At 39.5% G+C, this 21913-nt stretch overlaps 1 protein-coding gene across 1 annotated transcript in view; it reads right to left on the bottom strand.

Moving 5' to 3' along the window:
• Positions 1-21913, bottom strand: part of NCKAP5 (NCK associated protein 5) — a 776078-nt gene that overhangs the window by 181884 nt on the left and 572281 nt on the right. The window contains exons 14-15 of the mRNA XM_049615277.1: positions 13377-13415; positions 4555-4674 (exon numbers count right to left, since the gene is read on the bottom strand). Of these exons, the coding sequence (XP_049471234.1) occupies positions 4555-4674; positions 13377-13415 (159 nt within the window). The remainder of the gene's footprint in view (positions 1-4554; positions 4675-13376; positions 13416-21913) is intronic.

Raw genomic sequence — 21913 nt, 5'->3', positions numbered from 1 at the left:
AGCATGGTTCTTGCCCTCATAGAGATTGAAAGGAAAGGTTAGCATAAAACCACAGTTCCTGGCATTTCCACTACATGCCTTCCACCATCCCTGCCATGAGAGATTAGGATTATATAATTCCATACATGACCATGACCTGCTTAATTGTGTGGGATGGGTCATCAATACTAACGGAGCTTCAGCAAGGGGAAAGTTCCAGGAGCACTGCCATGGCCCTGGGGTCCTTGAAAGCTGGCAGCACCAGCCTAAGTCTCAGAGAATGGGATTCATTGTTGTGGGTAGGTGGAGAGGCCAGTGTACAGTGTATTCTCCTGTCAAATCAGACTGTTGAAATAGATTTACACTCTGAAAATAAAGATTTAGGGGAGAAAAAAATAAACAGAAGTACAAGAGAATTTTAAAATCCTCTAATATCATATGAAATAATACCATAAAACAAAACACTAGCAAAAAAAAAAAACACTCTAGGAAGTGACAGCAAATGTTTACACCTTGGTTCTAAGCTGTCAGATTCTCAACTGTTTGCGTGAATAATCTATATTACGTCATTTCTTTTCTTTCTATTTTGGCCTAAGGATATGGGTATTAGGACCCTTTGAAATATCCAATGAGAAGGAAAAGAAAAGAAAAACTGTGTTAGGCAAAAAAATATGAGAATAATGTTTTATCAGAATAAGGATAACACAGGTGTCCAAAATAAGACAAAAACAGAACACACAGGAGAGGGGAAAATCATGGATGCCACAAATCAAGAGGCTTTCAGAAATGTGTAAATATGGTCGTTGCCTTGTTGTGATTTTACTGCAGAAGCCCTCTGATCCGACCTGATCACATGGTCCAGTTAATCAAAATGTCAGTTACAGTATGGAATCAGAAGTTCCTCATGATCATTTGTATTCCGAAGAGGGAGCACAGAAGGGAGGGGGAAAGGAGGGACCTGAGCCAGACCATGGGTTTAGATTCCCACTCTGTCAACTACCAGCTGGGGGACTTTGTGCCTAACAGTCCCCATTTGTAAAAATGGGTGCAATGATACTTCCTGCCTCATAGGATTGTAATGGAGACTAAACTGGTGAGCATTGTAAAGGCTGTAGAACAGTATCCTACACATGGTAAGCACTATGCGTTTGTTAAATAACATTGTTGGTAGGGCCAAGGCCACTTCTTTGCCTGGGGATCCTATTATTAGAGTCTGTTTTTTCAGGAGGGAGGGATATCAAACACATGCTTTATGCATTGTCTATGCATATGTCTTTGTTTTGGGTTTTCTTAACAATGTAACAAGAACTTAAAATGATTTCCGAAGCAATATGCATACAGAATGCCTCCACAGTTAATATAATTCTCCAGCTCCCATAATTTTTTTAGTTAGGCACCCATATTTCATTTGATCATAAACATTTATTTAGTGACTTGCCTTTATAGATGGCTTTCAAGTATTCAACTTTGTTTTATATAAACAATTCTTACTGTACCCTATTTCATCCCTATATAGTAGTTTAAAAATTACATAATTGCCATTTTAAGTACTACTTGCCTAAACATACTGAGTCACAAAGATGGCTCATTTATGGTAAGAATTCAATTCACCTCACAAGAGAAGTAAAGACACTTAGTAAAGAGTTCTCTACCAGTTTCCAATGTCTGATAAAATGACTGTTGTTTAACATGATTTACAAAAGGAAATGGTGAACGTTGGTTAATGGGCTCAAATAAGGTTAGTTAGAGACTCAAGTTCCATTAAGAACACTACCTTGGAATTTTATTTGCTGTACTGGCTTCTCAAGTCTTTAGAATTTAGCTCAACTTGTTTATTTTAATAAAGGGCCTTGCTACTGTGATTTGTTACCGCCCCTAGTCCCAGAAATACCATTCTGGAAACTGGAATCACCACAGAACATTACTGCTATTCTTAAGAATTTAATTTTCAGGTTAGTTTCTCCCCCCCACCCTGCCTCCAGCATGTACCTGGTCCCTTTATAAATTTCCCAGATTTTTGTAAACTAGCCCATAGAACTTCTTTTTTGTTTCTCCTATACACAAAAAATTGCTACATAATATCTATGTAACCTCATTTTCTATTTCTCAGGACAAAGAACTGACTGGTTCTTATGAATTATTTCCTTTTCTACTTTTTACAGTCTATCTCCTAAAATCATAATGGGTTCAACAATCTTCTTTCTGTATTTCTCTTCAAGTGGGCACTTTACATTGTAGATAATCATTAGGCCGTATTCGGCAGGGAGCAACTAACACAGGTTTCTATGACATACAGAAAACTAGTTAGAAATGTACTGTACTGAGTCTCCAGTCTATGGGCAGAAGCTGTAAGGTCAATAATGTTTGGAACCAGGGGCGCTGGTGGATTTGCCATGCCCCAAAGCCACACACTCCAAAAGGTTCGGCTGGATGGGCACGACTGGGGAGTTCCAAAGCATCCACATACGACAGGAAAAGTTCAGAAGAAGTGAGGGCATAAACTTCCCTTAGGTGTATGCAAAATAACTCCCAACTTACAGAATATATTGGTGTCATTTATTCATTATTCCGTTCAACAAATAAAGTGCTTCCATAGGTGCAAAGCACATACAGCCTGTTTTTATTTTTAGCCAGTGCTCCATCGTGTGTATTTGTGCCACCAGACAATGAAAAATGCAAGTCACATAATTAACAGACCCCCTGAAAAGCCAGAAACTCCGTCTATCTGTGATAGATGGTAGAGCGCAGGCATCCCGCTTTCTACCATTCTTCTTTACAGAACCATTAGCAACCTATCTTTTAGAAATGTTATTCAAATTAGAATGGCTCCCGAAAAGTGAAGACTATTTGGGGAGGAATACAAAGTGGGTTGGCTGAAAATACCCAGTGAATAAACACTGAGTTCTATTGTTAGCATACGCATCATTCTCTGCCATTTGGATACGGATTTCAGAAATTTGTGACAACCAATGAAAAAGTTTAAATATCCATGGCACATGTGTTTACTCTGGAAATAAGCCACCATGATTCATAAACAGAGACGATAGATCCTTAAACATTGTTCTCAAAAAGCCTGAAGTTAAACTAAGCAAAATGGAAAAATTCATGTACATGCAACAGCTGTTAAAAGTAATTATAATATTGGATCTTGATACGAGAGCAAAAGAAATACAACTTTTTACAGATGCAAGATTCTCTATGATAAACATTTGTTGTGGTTGGGACCAGGAAACAGAGATAGACCAATTTTTTTCTGCATAATTTTTGAGTCATAAATTATGAATGATGCTGTAACAGATAAAGCAGAGAGGAAATTAATTTAGGAGATGAGATCTATTGTGCAATTCAGAGGCTGGTTTTAATTTGGGGAGGGGGAAATTATATTTTGATGTTCGGCTTTACCAAACATCTTTCTTTCCCTGAAATAACCTGCAATTTCTCATTATTTCCCTGAGGAGTCAAGGAAAAATGTTCATACCAAAGTTCAAAGGGTAAATTAGCAACAATGTCCCAGCCATATGGAAAAGTGTTGTCCTGTAGAACTTCCTATGGTGATGAAAATGTCCTATTTATGCACCTTCCAAAATGGTAGTCACTGTCCATATGTGGCTTTTCAACACTTCAAATGTGGCTAGTATGTCACAGGAACTTAATTTTAATTTAATTTTCAATTTCCATGGCACCACATGGTTAGTGGTTACTGTGCTGGGCAGTGCAGTCTAGAGGATACCTCTGTCTTTTCCCTTTCTCTCAGCCAATTAGGCCAGACAGCTGGGGATTATTTTTTGTACGTTGCCCCTGTGAAGCCTAACCCTTTCCTAGCTTAGCCTCAGAAGTGCTCTAAGCAAGGCTCATGGGAGCTTGTCTGAGCAAATATACACATTAATAGGATTTGAAAAAACCCAGAAAACAGCAAAGATCAGCCTTCCAGACCCCTTTGCCAATTCATCTGTCTCCCTACAAATCAGATATAGTCTCTGGTGCTTTTTCAGGGATGGCTTCAAAATGATTCAAATGGCTTGACTTTCCATGACTTTTCATGTTATGAAGGAAAGTAAAGAAGGAGCTCAGGGAGAGCATTTAGATAAAGGCAACCTGAAAACACTGAGGCAGGATATAGGAGGAATCGTGTGTGAGCAGGAACTCTGCACAGAGAGAGGTATGAAAGAAAAACAAATCCCAGAAGAATTTTTGACTACAGAGGGAATGAAATGAAGAAATGTGCTGTGGCATTGCATAAAACTCTTCTTTGCTTATCATGGAACGCAAGATTACTAACATTAGTCCCCAAAGTAATCAATTATTTCCTGACTCTATTCCAAAGTTTACTACAGGACACCTTCTGTCCCTTTTACCTGTTTATTATTTGTTGATGTATTTCTTTATCTAAACATAGCTTTAAAAAGTCAGAAATTTAAGAGACATTCAATTTTAAAGACATTCCTTGAAAAGGAAAAGAATCAGGGTTCTGATACACTATGCCTTGCCTATGGAGATACTGGAAACTTTCAAACTAAAGTAACTTCTTGTCAATAGCATTTCAGTAGCAAAGATTGTTTCCACATAAGCACATACCTGAAGGAGCAGATCAGAAGTTGGTCTGATTCGCTGTTGGAACAGGATGCTTAACGTTCGATTCTGTTGTTCTAAATCAAACACTCTTGTTTTCAACTTTACACATTCCTCCCTTAGATCCTACAACAAACACAGTGAAAGAAAAAAAAATCCATAACTGAAAGACACCCTTGCATATTATAACCATATTTTATCTGATATTTCAGACACATTAGTACAAAAACAGTATTTTTATCCTTCAAAGCCCCCAGGAATAAATCACACACGATGCTTTCTTCCACAGCCCATTGTCTGATAGAATTATTATGTGCAGGGAAGACCAATTTGAAAAAAAAAAGTACCTTGAAATCAGAAGTGCATTAATCTAGTATGCTATTTTTGAAGATGGTAAATGCTAGTGATATGAAGTCAATTTAAGTTTCCACCTATATATTTTGCCTTTTCACTGTCTTCATAAAAGCAATCATAAAGCACAAACCACAAGGACAATAATGTTTTTGCAGTGAATAGAGATGTGATGAACTAAAGAAACTATCACTTTTGATAGAGCCTTTTGCTGTCATTTGTGGAAACAAGTTGGAATTTTCAATGCTGGGGCTAATAGAGCCAGTGATGCATTTAGTGAGAGAGAGGCAACTCTGAAGTGAAGGCTTTAAAAGGCCACTTGAAACTGCTCATGCTCTGAACTAGTGCATTTCCATGTGTTTGGAGGGGTTCATCTTGGTGCTGGGGAAGAAGTTGAGTAACCGTACCTGGGCATCCTTCTGGAGCAGCACTTTCGAATAGTTCAAAGACCACAGAGACCTTGTCCCCAGCTTTCATGAGGGAGGCTAAGGCACAGGGGCTTTAGGATTCTCTGGAATATACCAAGGAGCTGTCCTGCAAACCAATTTGTGATAACGATACGTGCAGTGCTTAAATGTCTACACCCTCTTTGATGGGGGTTGGGAAAGACCAAGTAGAATAATGTCCCAATTCAGAGTTCTTTGAAAGCTGACCCTTTCCTACATGTCAAACTTGATATTTCTCTATTTCCTAATTTCTTTTTTTTTAAAGGCATCTGCTCTTGCCATATGAAGAACAACTGTCTGCTGTTTCGTTCTCAAACGCTCTCATGCACTCCTGCTACCCCCTGCCCCCACTTGCCATCATGTTCCCTTCTCATCTACCTCGTTGTTCATTGTGACTGATGTCCATTTCAAAATCTGTATCCTCTCTGACACTTCTTTAAAAAGTTTATTTTGAGAGAGAGTAAGTGTACACATAGGGGAGGGGGAGGGACAGAGAGACAGAGGGAGAATTCCAAGCAGACTCCACACTGTCAGCACGGAGTCCGATGTGGGGCTCGAGCCCACAAACCATGAGACCGTGACCTGAGCCAAAGCTGGATGCTCACAACTGAGCCACCCTGGCTCCCTTCCTCTCTGATACATTTATCTGGCATCCCCCAAAGACCATTACTTTTTCTGAACTCCAGTAAGCCTTCAGTACCTCTTACCGGACATTTAGTATACACTGCTTTGTATTGATTTCATCTTTCATGCTCTAGACTTATCTTGTCAATTAGATGGCACATCCCTCAAAGGCAGGCATAAGAAGACAGACCAATAAACAACACCACAAGTAGTTTGTCCTTTCACTCTTTTATTCCATAACCTGGCAAAGCACCACATACAGTATGGCCTTAATAAACTGTGTGATTATTTTGGTAACTGGGATGATGATGATGCCAAATTCTATTCTCTAGTGTTAGTGTGACTGAGGCTTTAAGTTTCTCAGCACTTCTAGTTTGTGCTTCTATATATTCTGATGTGGGACAGCTACAGCCTTGCTAAAGCTCTGCAAGGAAGAGAGAGAGCACCAGGCAACAGCTCTGATCCCCAGGCCCTAAACAAGAGTCACACAGGTGAGTGTGCCTGTCCATTAACCTTGTGTCAACCTAAGTGTGAAGCCAGACAGTTCTAGCTTCTGAAGCTTTACCAGAGCCTCATTATATCCAGTTGTATTTCTTCTATTTACAGAGGGCAGGGAAATAGGCCAAGGTGTGGCTCACGGCACAACTTACACTCTCCTCATATTTTTAGTTAAATGGGTAGAGTTTATGCATAGGATGGTTACAACTGATTATAACCTACAAATGCAGAGCATAGAAAAAGAAATGTCATGTTCTTTTAGGCAACCAGGTCCAAGATATAGGAAGGCAGCAGCCATTCAAGGCAGGGGCAGAAGTGTGTGCGCGAAGGGTGCTTGGGTGGCTTAGTCGGTTAAGCACCTGACTTTGGCTCAGGTCATGATCTCATGGTTCATGAATTTGAGCCCTGCGTGAGGCTCTGTGCTGACAGCTCAGAGCCTGGAGCCTGCTTCGGATTCTGTGTCTTGCTCTCTGTCTGTCCCTCCCCCACTCACACTATGTCTGTCTGTCTGTCTGTCTCTCTCAAAAATAAATAAACATTAAAAAAAGTGTGTGTGCACATGAGCAATATGCATTTGGCAGAGGCCACTTTGGGGGCCTAGGCACCGCTCAGATTAAAGGCTAAACTTGTTTCCTTTATTTAGAATTCAACCTCTCTCTGTGTCTCACTTATTCTACTTTTTTCTCTTAACATGCCTATAACTCCTCTGCACCCAAACACTAATTGTTTTCAGTACTGGTAATTAAGTAATTAATAAAATTTGACTGTGAGGTAAATAAATATTAATAGTACCTATTGTGTTGGAAAACATAATCATTCTCATCTGCAGGTGAAGAAATGCAAGTAGAAACACACAGGTGAGGGTTTGCAAGAAAGGAGACCTGTAAGGAATAGCACTGATGATTTTTTTGCAGCAAAACTGAGATACCTTGAAACAGTTCTTCAGATGGGTAGAAAGAAAAGAACGGAAAAGAAAAGAAAAAGAAAGAATACACACACACACACACACACACACACACACACATCAAGCTATTCTATAGAGATTTTTGGTACAGGTGCCCAAATTTCAATGGCCATTACTGTTACTTAAGATGGTAAAAGTTCATTTAGCAGGGACACGAATTATTGACCTGGAAAACTGTTCATTGGTCTTGGCTCATCTAGATCAGCGCATGGCAGAGGGGGAAATAGAAGGCTTTAGGAATGTGACCGTGGTCTTACGATCATTGACAAACAGAATTGAGCTGGTCTGAGAATCTGTTGACATAAAAGCTCATAATCGCCTATATTGTTCTAAATTCTTGTTCTCTTTACTTAAGTCATGGATGGTAAGTGATGTCAGATAGTTATCTTAAGAAAATGTATTAAAAACCATGGATGTGTGCCCATGTGCACACACATAAGCACAACCAGACTGGGCAGATGGAAAGAGCACAAGAGAAAAACAGTAATTTCTCTTACCACTACTAGGCTGAGGCCTAGGCTGACATAAAGGGACATATGACACATATAGGCTGGCTACAAGAACCATTATTTTGACCCTGACAGTTATAGAGGTGAGACCTAGACTATCCTTCTGGTAAAGCGTTAGAAACAAATGAATTCTCCTCTGCTTAGATGCTATCACTGGTTCACAGTGGGGGCTGGGCCACCTGTTCTCTTTCACATCCTTCTTTTTCTTTTTTCCTAGCATGTTCCAGGCCTCAAGACGAGTACCCCACTGAAAATATAGGGTTGTGTCTTCTGAAATGAGAAAGAGACCTTATATAAAATTTTATTTGGGGGAAAATGATGCCAACAGTTTGACTACATTTAATCTCACATAAGAAAGTACATGGGTCTTTGGGTCAAGAAAATAGCCAGACCTGTTTTCCTTGCAATCTACATGTCACTAACAATTGAAAATAGTAAGAGAGTAAAGCTGAATACAAGGGCAAAATATACTGAGCAATACTGGTCTAAAGGACCCTGTGTGTCTTCATGATCTCAAACCATAACTTCCCTGGAGTATCCATACACTATAATCCTGGTAAGTTTCATCTGCATTTGGGACTAAAGAAGATTCTGGATCTACTTCTATATAGTACCTATGAGTATAGCTGCTTTAATGCATTTAGAGCTAAACCATTATCCATTGAAGTCAATTTAATAACATGTTGACTGCTTAGGAGTAAGACATATACTGACATCACTAGAGTATTGTTGAAAACTATATCTGATTTTATCATGCAAAAATGATACTATAGTGGTAAAACTGCTTAAGATGGAATGCATATCATGGGAATACACATCAGATTGGGAGTTAGGGGTCTGGACTCTGGTCCTCGTTACCCGTACGACCTTGAAGATGTAATTTATTCTGGTTTTGTCTCAGTTCCTTTACCTATAAACTGAGCGACTGCACAAAACAGGGCTTTCAAGAGAATGAAAGTCTCAGCTGCTTCGTGAGATGGCTTTTCAAGTGTCATCTAATTCCTTCCCTGAAGCTTAATGGCCACCATACCTACCTGCTTCTCCTTGTAACAGTCCTTCTCAGTGGCTGTCACTGATATATCCCTATCTTTTCCTAAGATGCCAAGACTTCTGTAAAAAGAAAAGCCCTTTCTCAGACTAACCAAGGGCCTCAACATCAAATATCTAAAAGGCACGGCAGGTAACAGAGATATGTGCCTGCATCAGGCCAGCCCTAATGAACAGGGAGTCGTTAGTCCTGTGGCAAACTGAATACTGCAAGCCTTCATCCCAAAGGCATTTGGATTAGAACATCATTAATCTGGGTGATGGCTGAATAGTTTATGTAATCATAGTAAATTAAGCCCATTACCAAAGCTAGTTGACAATCTCAGTATTAAATGCTTGTTAATAAGGTCCCTGGCAAGTGTGAGATTCTAGGGTCCAAAATAAGATGGATTCTGAGAAAGCCCAACTCCAGATTTCCAGAGTCAGTTTTGACTCCAATATATGCTTTGGAGATCTCACATGGTTTCCTTGCTAGCCAGAACTGGAATGTTCCCAGAAGTTTTAAGAAATCCATTGGCTCCCTCACCTTTTTGTTCTATTTCCTGCGATCTCAACTAATAATTGAATTTCAATCCATCTGTTGATTTCCACAGCCTCATCCCTGGCTGCTGAGCTACAGTGGGGAAAAACAGTAAGTGATCCAATGGAATCTTGGGGGCTGAACACCGCAAAAGGAAGGGGATGGATTTGGAGTGTAATAACCTTAGGCTGAACATATGGGCTTTGCCACTTCCTGCAATCAGAGCTACGGGAGCACTATTTCCTTAGTCCTATCTTAACGGGGTTGCGGTGAGAACAAAATGACTTAGTGCATTTAAAGTGCTTGGGGCGCCTGGGTGGCTCAGTCGGTTGAGCGGCCGACTTCAGCTCAGGTCATGATCTCACGGTCCGTGAGTTCGAGCCCCACGTCGGGCTCTGTGCTGACAGCTCAGAGCCTGGAGCCTGTTTCAGATTCTGTGTCTCCCTCTCTCTGACCCTCCCCCGTTCATGCTTTGTCTCTCTCTGCCTCAAAAATAAATAAACGCTAAAAAAAATTTAAAAAAAAAGTGCTAGACGTGAGGTATGAGTCCTTGTAAGTGCACAGTAAACATGAACATATCCTCTCCGGGGGACTGGATCCTACACACACCAGAGCCAGCCAGGTAGACACAGGTGGCCTGACTGCCCCTCCACAAGGGACAAGGGATATATGTAGAAGTATGGAGTTCTTTCAGACACAAGCTACAGAACTCTGTTTTGCATCTACCCAGTGGCTGCACTGCTGGGTTCTACCACACAGAACCTTATGCCGTGTAGGGAAAGAAAACAAAAAACAAAAAACACCATATAAATAGTTGCTTATTCTAAAGAACATGCAGACAAAGCTAAAGTTGATATGCTGGAAAATGGCTACAAGAAAAAAGATTTTCTTTGAAGTTTGGTGATAGTGGCAAAAACATAACAAAACAAAACAGAAAAACCTATGGCAGTAAAGAACCTAGGACAGTTACATTTGCAGTGAGTGTAATTGACTTAATGAAGATAAAATATATTTCAGACAAGAATTTGAGGTAAGCCTGAATTATTGATTCACTTGCACTTGTAGCCTTGGACCTATGATTTGGAGTCATAAATGGAAGTGAGCTGGGTTTAATATTGTCACTTTAGCTTTATTGATCTAAAGGATGGACAATCTGCTGTGTTAAGGGAATCCACAGGTTTCTGAGATAAATTGAATTACTTGACTAGAACAGTATATGTACATTTAACAGAAAGTGGTAAGTTCGTGGAAATAAAATTTTTTATCAGTATTGGGAAAAAGAAGTACATTCTGTTATTTCAAGATGCTTATCTTGGCCAATTCATGAGATGCCAGAAAAATGCTTCTTTGGTTGTTCGTGGTAGATTTTCTTTGTGTCATAACAAAACAATAAACTCTAAAACTGCATGCTTATGACTGTAATTTCACCTCAAAACAATTTTTTTTGTGTGACTTGGATAAATCACTCAAGATTTCTGCTTTCACTCTGTGCCAGCTACAACCTCTTTAGAATCAGTTTTTTCATCTGCATTTGGAGTACATTTTATTTCCTATATCATGCTCTTAATTAAAAAGAAATCTGAGTCCTTTTGTAGCAATTTTACAGCCCCTATAAAAACCAGGAAGCACACGTTTCTGCAGAACATGATTCTTTTGGAATCCTGGAAACTCCTGGCATCTCTTTTTGCCTCAGAGTGTCCCCGAGGTATGCTATCTCACACGGCACCATGTCTTCTATGTCTTATTGCTTAACGGTACCAAGGTAGATTTATCTGTTTACTAGTTATTACTTGGATTTGTGTAGCTATTTTTTTGTGGCTGACCTGAAGGTCCCATTTTCCTTTATATTGTATCTGATGGCTTCCTTTTCTCTTTCCTGAGGCACCGCTAAAAAAGATGGGCACGAGAAGGTTTCAACAGTTACACGTAGAATTCTCAACAATGCTTCCTTCATTCCTAGGTTTGTAATTAAATGAGCAAAGAGTTTCCACCAGGAGGAAAGCAAATGAGAAATTAAAGCCTTTGAAAAAGAAAAAAAAATCAAATATCTTGTGACAGAAATTGTGAGATGCACAAAAAATCTGTTTTTCCCATTTTTCCACAATACAATGCCAGTCAATTTTCAGCTGGGCACATACCCAGGATAAAGGCTTCATTGTCAGCTTCCTTAGGTGTGGCTGTGTGACTAAGGTCTGTTCAAGGAGATGTAAATAGGGAGGTAAGAAAGCTTTTGGAAGTCTCTCTTAAAAGGCAGCTAGTGTGTGCCCTTTACCTTCATTTGTTTCAGCTTTTCCTTCTTCCTGATGGCTGGAATGGGGATGTGTTGGCTGGAGCTAAGCAGCCATTTTGGACCGTGAGGTGACCTTGGGAATGAAGGTCATATTCCACAGAATAACAAGATAGAAACCAGAGACCTCATGGAATTTATGGAGCAGAGTCACTGTATCAACCCTATACTGCCTACCTATAGATTTAGATATGAAAAAGAAATAATAGCTTAGGTTATTTAAGTTACCACTATTTTGGATCTCTGTTACTCACACTGGAACCTAATTCAACCTAATAGGTGTATTTAAATCTCTTTATTTATGTGATATTAATGCAAAATCTGAACCAGTTAAAATCATTTGAAACAGAAAGCCATGATATTTTAACAAAAGTAGTTGAGAAGAAAATCTAGCAAAAAATATTATCACAAGGCCTCCATAGTGTAAATTAAAAACGATATTTATTTACATATCTCCATGAGAAGTGGTCAAGCCCTAATAAAATTATGTTTAATGAAAAAAAATTAAAATGTCACAAATTATTTTGCTATCATTAACCATGTATTCCAGAATATGCCACATGATCTAAGATTTTCTTTTACAGAGGAAGTCCCCATCTCACAGAGAGGTAATTCAGAATACACAGAGAGGTAATTTCAGATTTAGTAATCTGAAAGAACTAGAATTTAGCTTCTGAAAAACATTATAGAAAGAGATGGAAAAGTTTCAATAAAATGGACCAAAGCAGCCAAATTTGAGCAATTATCTCCCTCTGCCCATTCTGGCCCAAAGACATGATTGATCTTCATACTATCTGAAGCCAGAATAGGGACATGGCATAGGAGAAGACATACAAATCTCATGCTCAAAAATCATCACTTGTTTTTATCCTTCAACTTTATTGAGGAATAATTGACAAAAATAACTGTATATATTTAAAGTGTAAAATGTGATGATGTGCTACACCTTACAGAGTGGGATGATTACCAAGATCAAAACAACTAACACATCCACACCTCGCAGTAGCTTCTTTGTTTGGTGGTGAGAATGCTTAAATCTACTGTCAGCATCTTTCAAGTATGTAACACTGCCATTTTTTTTTCCATTTACCATGAACCAATCCCTATAGGAACTCCCCTATGTGCTTTCTTTCAAAGAATGGCCACTGCAGTTCTGGGAGGGGGGAAATGTTATCCCCACTCTACAGAAGAGGAACTAAGACCCAGAAAAATTAAATAATTCCCCTAACCTCTAAGACCTCTTCCCTGAATTTTAGGCTTCTTCTGTTAATGCTGTCCATGAAGGCTATTCATTTTATAGGAATTGGAAGAATCCGCTGATATATTTAATGTCTGTATTTACCAAATAAATGGGTGCATGGTAATCTTTCATCTTCTATTACTTTACCAAGAGTTTGAATTTTAGGATTCTATTGGTCACTGATGTTACTTTGTATGCCCATCTAAAACACACACAATTTTAACCTAAGTGAATAAATAGAAAAGTATTGCATCTATCAATCACAATTTCCTAGTTTGACAATATGAGTTCCAACCTATTCACATAAGTACCTTGAAAATAATAAGTCAGAAAGTGACCTACCTTTTGAGTGAGCAGAGCTTGCACAACTTGGTTGGCTACCTTTAAAAAATAAAGAAAGAGTTGCCATTTATAATAATGAGACTTTAGATGCATAGACTCTAATTTACCAATGTGTTTCCCACAGCTTATTCTACCTAATTAGCTCCTTATTTGCCTCTTTCCTCCCCATGTAGAGAACCTGATTATTTTCATAATAGGCCTATCCTTCTAGGTAATATTTTGCTTTTTTCCAAAGGTGACCTTGTTGCTAATTAAGATGGTTAGGTTGGAAAGATCATTCATACCTTGACTTCCACATTTCCAAATTTGGAAAAATAATATCCTTTCATATGTAAAGTACTCCAAGAAGGCTAAAAAATGATACAGTGTAAAACACAATCCTAATTATCTGTACACAATTTCTACACTTTGCTGATTTACAATGTCCTTTGCCTCTCCTTCCTATACTTCTGCTGTGTGACTATTTCACTATTTAAAATGACTTGGAATAGAGATAGGTTTGAATGGTGAAGGATGAGAGCAAATCATCGTTCTACCTATGTTCTTCTTACATCCCCCATATCTTAATTTGTGCCATCCTTTTGTCACTGCTACCAGTAGCAGAGTCTGATAGTTGGTGACTCTTGTATCTATTTCCCCCTTTCTACTAAGTAATAAACTCTGATTTTTTGGCTGAGTACATTCAAATACATACCCTACCCTTCCTTGTAGCTAAGTGTCACTTTGTGACAAGCTTCCGACTGATGAGTTATAACTAGACTTTTCTTGGGCTTATAGAAAGTATCTAAGAAGAAGAGGGCTCACCCTTCTTCCTTTTCCTGTCTAGGATATAAAACTGATAGCTGGAACCTCAGCAGCCACCTTGACAGTGAAAGTCACTGAGCCTGGCCCTGATGATATAGGGAGTTAGTTGCACTATCTCTATACTTCTATGAGAGAGGAAACATAAATGTCTACTTTTTTTTTTTTTTTAGTTTCCTCCAATATGCAAACATATGGAGTTCTAACTCATATATTAACATAACCCTAGTTTTTTTTTCAGGTATCAGTCAAGTTAGGGCAGTAGGAGAAGCTCTCCTCAGTAGAAGCCCCTCTCAACCCAAGAAGGTGAATCTTGATTAATTTAAACCAAACACAGCAATTCCATTTAGTGAATGGTTTAGGAGTGGGTATGTGCACCATTCCAGCCAAGGGCCTCATATAAAACTAGCAACATGTCTCTGGTATTTTGAAGATCTGGCATTTTCTCTAGATAACCATTCATCATTTCTCTGTGCATTTGTGCTAACATTTCTTTTTCACCTGCAGGTTTCAAAAACACTATATAGGAAGCCACTCACTAAACTTGACCATAACCTTGAAGCTATATACCCATATAGCTACTATTGATAAAATTAAGGTGGGCAGGTGAATTACACAGTGTTTTTCAGGTAGTACATAAACTGTATACACTTAATGTGATCACTGAAACTTATAGCCTTGAAGAGCAATATTTAAATGTCTTAGACATCAGGAGAATGTCTAATGTCTCATTCCTTTCTTCCTTCATTTATTTAGTATAAATATGTAGAGTATTTGCAAAGCTAGATGACTGGAATGTGTTCCTTGGTTCAAAGAGAATATAACTAGTAGGAAGTTGCAAGAACACAATTATAACACAGTGTGATAGGCATGTAATCATCTTGGTAATTCTCACATTCAACCAAAGCCTGACGGACACGCTTTCATCTTTTTCTCTTGATAACCTATTTCTTTTTGGTGATACTCAACTATGTGTGCTTGTTCTCCTGTCTAGTATAGTGGAACAGATTAGGGTAAGAATGTTTTCATGGCGCTTAATTGTTTCTTGACTCAATATTGACAAAGTAGTGCATCCTTAACGACAGTTGGCTACCAATAAGTCTCACAGAAAATTAAAATACAGGCTGTCATCAACTGTGGTTCGGAGGCATTCACAGCACAAGCAGTAAATGATTAAAATCAGATTACCTATAATTGATTAGTTGGACTGTAGGCAGAAGAGGTTTTTTTTTCCTATCAGAATCCTTGCCAAATTTACATTGCTGATATTAAGCAAATTAGAGAGACCTTTCATTAAAACTAACTATAGTTTTGAAATAAAAGCATTATTGATTTATTTTTTTGAAGTCCATCCCAAGTTAAAGAAACATATGTAAGGAATCTCACAGACAAAATTAAACCGTATTTTCCTTAACTGGTAATTTTTTCTTTCTCCTTTATCATTTAATTTATACATGATCATAACAGTGATAAATGTTATTCAGTCCTACAAATTGACCAGTAGTGTCATCTTGAAAATCTTTCAGTTTTTAAACATTCATTCCAATTCGTAAGTCACTGAGAATTTAAAGTCAAACTGGAGGTCATCCATTTTATTCTTGGCAAATTAAAAAAAAATACAACAACAGAAGAATTCAACTATTCACGCAGCTTGAATCAGGAACAAGGCACCCAAATTAATTCATACCATAAATAATTTAATGCTTTTGGATCTCAAACTTTGGATTTGATTTACAGTCTCATAAAACTGCCTAATATCAATATTTTCTTTCCTTTCTCCAAACTGGTCCCTCACTTAAACCGGGCTGTGGAACAGTGGTCACATAAAATAGCTCTCTCCATGATTTAACGGGAGACATAAATGAATATCCTAACTGTAACAGCCCGCAGGAGGGAATACGTTCTATCTTTGCAATCCGAGTATGTTGCCCTATAGGCTCCATCTCTGACACAGCTCCTTCTGGCAGGTACTTTGGACAATTGCTCTACCTAATAATTGAACAAAGATACACGAATGCATTATTTCTTTACCTACTGACATGGGATTATATTACCCAGAAGGACTCGCAGGTCCTCTGCAGAAGAGCAGGCCGGTTTGTACAAATGCTTTCCCGGGTACTGTCTATAAAGACAGTTTCCTGGGTTTCATTACTACTTTTAACAGCCAGCTTCCCCGAAGCATCAATAGAACAGCTGTTTGGAGCTTGCGCCTGCAACCTCTAATAGGTTCACAAGATGACCCCTGGAATGGGCCCCTGCCCTCATCATAGAATTATGCCCTTAGCACTTGGGTTGCAAATAATCACACACCCACAGGCCCAGCTAATGAGAACAAATAACTTCCAGTGTCACTTGACAGCTTTTCTCTCCAAAGAAAGGAAAAATAGCAGCTGGGCTGGGCCAAGGGGACTTGAGACACACTGAGCAAAGCTGACAGTCCTTAAGCCTCTGGCTTGTTTTACAACCTGCCTTAGGCTCTCTGTGGAGACCTCCCTGCTCTGCCTCAGTGGAGCAGGACTATAGGGGAGCCCGAGATGCCAAGGAGAGAGCCCAGGAACCTCTCTTTTCCCCTGGGTAAGAATTCTCTCAGACAAGCCAGCCCCTCTGATACCGGGCTCATCTTCCACCCACACAGGTCTTTGTTCTTCTTCTTCTCCAGCAGGCTTCCAGGTGGCATCTCCCACCCCCAGTCCCCTGTTGCCGCTGCACTCCCCAGGAAGCAGGTGGGCAGAGGGAGGAGTCAGGGCTGCAGTATTGTCTGCTCTTACTTTCAAAATCATCCCTGAGGCTGGATGTGAAGTCACACTGGTGTGGAATAAACCACACTTATTCCAAGAGGGAGCCAATCCTCACCACATCCAGAGGACAGCCAGGGCTGGGTCAAGGGTGGTAGAGTGAGAAACTCAAAATGCACCAAGCTCTGACAGGGCTCCTCCTGCCTCACAGTCCTATTTTCATCCTTGCAGGTGCTATTTTATCATGCAGAGCAAGTGTCCTATCAGCACGCCCCTTTAAAAACCTTGTTAAGAAAGGACAAGTTTTGGAAATTGTGCTTTGGAGAAATTTTCAATGCTTCTGAGTTTGATTTATCATACTGAGACAGCTGGGGGTGAGCGAGTGGAGTATTGGGCAGAATCACGAGAAGGACTTGGGTTCAAATGCTGCCTGTGTTGATTATACACTGATATGTATGGGGTGGGGGGGCAGCTTAACTCTATACATCTATGGAGGAGGGGGAACTGACTACCTCTCAAGTGGTGAAAAGTGCATGAGATGATAACTATAACCGGAAAAACCACCGTGGACAGTACCTGATAAAAAGCAGTCACCCAATGAAAGTTAGATCTGAATCTGAACATTTGAACTTCAAAGACTAAAATGCATTTTCGGGTAAGTAGTTAATGAAGAATGGTTTGAGAATAAAAGATGTTATTTACATAGGAATGAAGTGTTTGCATGTGTGCGTTTATAATATGCATGTATAAATATGAATCACTAAGTACCTATATTATTTATTTGCTCTGTAAAATACTGGGAGTGGGAGAAAATCATCTAAATGTGTATGTGGGATTGCAGGGAAAATTAACTGGGAAATTAATTTGGGGCTGGTAATCTCCATTCATTAATTTAGTCATTCAACAAATACACATCAAGTGCATAGTATCGGCTACAGATTATGCTGGATCTTGGAGAAATAATGGTGAATAGAACACGGGTGCTGCTTCATGGTGGTTAGAGTCTGGAGCAGACACAAGAGGTCCCTTATCTGTTGATTTCCTGGTCCATTCTTGCAATGGGCATTTGAAGCATGTGAAAGCCACAAGCAGGATCATCCCCCATCTCCATCGATAAGACACTGCTTTTCAAGATTCCTTAGGACCCAAGTGAGGGACACGCACTGAGAATGTCTGATGATTCCACAAGTCCTGGCTTACAGCATGGGAATCAGAGAGGAAGGTCAGAACTGCCCTTAACAACGTACTATTGTCTTTATTTAGCCTTGGTTTAAAAGAAATTCTGGAGCTTCTTTTTTTCTTTTACTGAACTACCTCCAAAGTCTAGTTTTTCCTGCCATTGTGCTCTGAAATAGAGAGCACAGAAAAGTCAAAGACCTCAAATGTGGATCCTCACTGACTATAAGGAACTCACCCTATTCTGATGGTTTGAAGGGGAAGGCAGGTTCTCTAACTTCTGTGTGCAAAGGCTCTGCCTAGGAAATCTGTTAGGTGGCCAATTTCCTCACACTCCATTCTGCTTGGATTTTCAGCTATTTAACTGAGTGAGGTATGAGGATCTGCACATATTTTTATTTTTTTCTGCGTCATTTTTATTTATTTTTCAAATTTTTATTTAAATTCCAGTTAGTTTTCATATAGTGTAATATTAGTTTCAGGTGTAGAATTTAGTGATTCATCACTTATATGTAACACCCAGTGCTCATTACAAGTGCACTCCTTAATCCGTATTACCCATTTAGCCCATCTCCCCTACCTCTACAACCTCTCCTTGAGTAACCCTCAGTTTGTTCTCTATATTAAGCATCTCCTTTCTGGTTTGTCTCTCTTTTTTCCCTCCTATGTTCATGTATTTTGTTTATAAAATTACACATATTACTGAAATCATATGATATTTGTCTTTCTCTGACTGACTTATTTGGCTTGGCATAATACACTCTAGTTCCATCCAGGTGGTTGCAAATGGCAAGATTTCATTTTTTTTTGATGGCTGACTAATATTCCATTGCATACATAGACCACATCTTCTTTATCCATTCATCGTCAGTGGACATTTGGGCTCTTTTCATACTTTGGCTATTGTAGATAATGCTGCTATAAACATCCAGATGCATGTATCCCTTTGAATCCGTATTTTTGTATCCTCTGGGTAAATACCTTGTAGTGCAATTGCTGGGTCATGGCGTAGTTCTATTTTTAACTTTTTGGGGGATCTCCATACTGTTTTACAGACTGGCTGCACCAGTTTGCATTCCCACCAACAGTGTAAGAGGGTTCCCCTTTCTCCACATCCTCACCAACACCTGTTGTTTCCTGTGTTAATTTTAGCCATTTGGACAGGTGTGAGGTGATATCTCATTGTAGATTTGATTTGCATTTCCCTGATGATGAACGATGTTGAGCATCTTTTAATGTGTCGGTTAGCCATCTGGATGTCTTCTGCAGAAAAATGTCTATTCATGTCTTCTGCCTATTTTTTAAATTGAATTATTTGGGGAGGGGGTGTTGATTTTGGATACTGATCCTTTATCAGATATGTCATTTGCAAATATCTTCTCCCATTCTGTTGGTTGCCTTTTAATTTTGTTGATTGTTTCCTTTGCTGTGCAGAGCTTTTTATCTTGATGAGGTCCCAATAGTTCATTTTGCTTCTTTCCTTTGCCACAGAAGATGTATCGAGTGAGAAGTTGCTGTGGCTGATGTCAAAGAGGTTGCTGCCTGTGTTCTCCCCTAGGATTTTGGCCTCACATTTAGGTCTTTTATGCATACTGAATTAATTTTTGTATATGGTGTAAGTGGTCTGGTTTCATTCTTCTGCATATTGCTGTCCAGTTCTCCCAGCACCACTTGTTGAAGAGACTGTTTTTTCCCTTAGGATATTCTTTCCTATTTTGTCAAAGATCAGTTGACCATATAGTTGTGGGGCCATTTCTGGGTTTTCTCTTCTCTTCCACTGATCTATGTGTCTGTTTGTGTGCCAGTACCATGCCATCTTGGTGACTACGCCTTTGGAATATAGCTTGAAGTCCATAATTATGATGCCTCCACCTTTGTTTTTCTTTTTTCAAGATTGCTTTGGCTATTCGAGGTCTTTTGTGCTTTGAACATCTGCATGTTTAGCAATTGCTGCACATCTTTCTGCAGAATGGGCCCAGAAACACACTTTGACAGGATTTACTTTTTGCTTGCTCAGATACTGTTGAGGAACTAGAAATAACCCAAAATTTCCACATGGGTCTGTTGCTCTTCTATCATCATATCCAAGTTTGGAAGAGCTTCTATCTTCTTACTGGCACTTTCTGAAAATGTTCTCTAAAGCATAGCATTCAGAGGGCCTAAGTGCAACGGTTCTTAATCTTGGCTGAATATTGCAACTCCCTGGAGTCTTCAAAATTTCTAACACCCAGGCCCCACTTTAGACTAGAATTGGATCAAAATCTCCAAGGTGAAGCCCAGTTGGCAGTATTCTTAAACCTCCCCAGGTAACTCTGAAGTGCAGCTAAGGGTGAGAATCACTTGGACTTCACCTGCTCCAGCTCCTTTGGCTAAAGACGCCCTTTCAGTTCTGTCCCCTTCACTGCTGACTCACCCACTGTCTCTCCTGCTCTTTGGTGACTGTCTTATATGTTCTCAAAGGCCCCAGTGCACCTCATTTTCTGTGTGAGTGTCTCTCATTTCATTCTTCTGTGATTAAGCATCCCCCTCACTTCTTCTGCCAGGCTGGGACCACCTTGACTTTCCAGGTCTCGTGACACTGACACCCAACAAATACTTATAGGATAGACTGAATCCATCTAGATGTAAGGCAATGGTTTGAGAAAATGTTCTTTTGCTTATTTTTATATGTGTCATTATCCTTCTGTCCATGGGAATTAGTCAGTTCTAAAGGAACTATGGACAAAGCATTAGTGAGAATAAACAGAAATTCACTGTTTGCTAGCAAACTGTATGTCAAACAGCTAGATGAAGAAACTAGACTCAAACATGAAAACCTCCAACCTGCTTAAGAAATCCTTGGTGTTGCCTTTGTATTGCAAGGCAAGGAGATGAGGATCTAGGTAGCAGCAGAGGCGATGTGAAGTGGTGAAGTGTGTGGGCATGCGTGTGTTCTGGCAAGCCCGTGTGTGTGTCTGGATGTGGCTCTGCATCCTTCTAATAAACATACCCCTTTTTAAGAATACACAGAGGGGATTTCCTACTCCCAAGCGTTTTTCTCAAATCCTCAACATGTTCTTCTTTTCCCAGAAAATAACAATCAGTGCAAAAGGGATTGAAGCACATTTTAAATTTAGATTATACCCACTTGTGTATGTTTTATGAAACCCACTAGCAAGGAAATAGCGTACACGAGGCCTTACCTTGTTAGTTTGTCTAATTAGTCTAAAAAGCCTTGAAAACAATTTCCAGTTGGCATTATTACTACACTCAACTACCCCTTTGAGAACGTTCTCTTACAATGCATGGAAATGGATTGTCTACCCTCATGCAATTAGTTTCAAAACAACTGGCATGTGTAATCAGGGGCCAGTATTATGAATACAAAACATCTGTACTGCTAAGAGGGGTTCTGAGCTGCCAATCACCTCTTTGGCAACAGTTAATTTTTGCAATCAAGAACAGAGGGACTCTCCCTCTAAAAATTCTGTCTTCAGAAGAAACTCCACGCGAAATGGTTCTGTGGATGAAAAATTATGGTTGGCTCGACACATCCCGACAAAACCTTCAGCATGCTGGCAGAGGGAGCATATGGAAAACAAGACTATGAGTTTCCATGAAGAAGTGCTGTGAGCTTTTTGAGTGATGGGGAGGGATGACCAGTGGGAGAACTGGGACAAATGAGAAGTTTCTATGGTGTGATTCACATAAATTTGACTTCTGAATACAGATATGGTTTTCTCAGAAATTCTGTACAGGAGGTTGAAGTGAAACCTGGCTGATCGATACATATGGCCCAAGGGCAATATCTGTTTCTTTCAATATCCTTGGATGTATCTGGTCTTT

The sequence above is a fragment of the Panthera uncia genome, assembly GCF_023721935.1.
Source record: "Panthera uncia isolate 11264 chromosome C1 unlocalized genomic scaffold, Puncia_PCG_1.0 HiC_scaffold_3, whole genome shotgun sequence".
Classification (NCBI taxonomy): Eukaryota; Metazoa; Chordata; class Mammalia; order Carnivora; family Felidae; genus Panthera; species Panthera uncia.
Note: the sequence above shows the minus strand (reverse complement) of the source record. Positions and strands in the feature narration are given on the sequence as shown.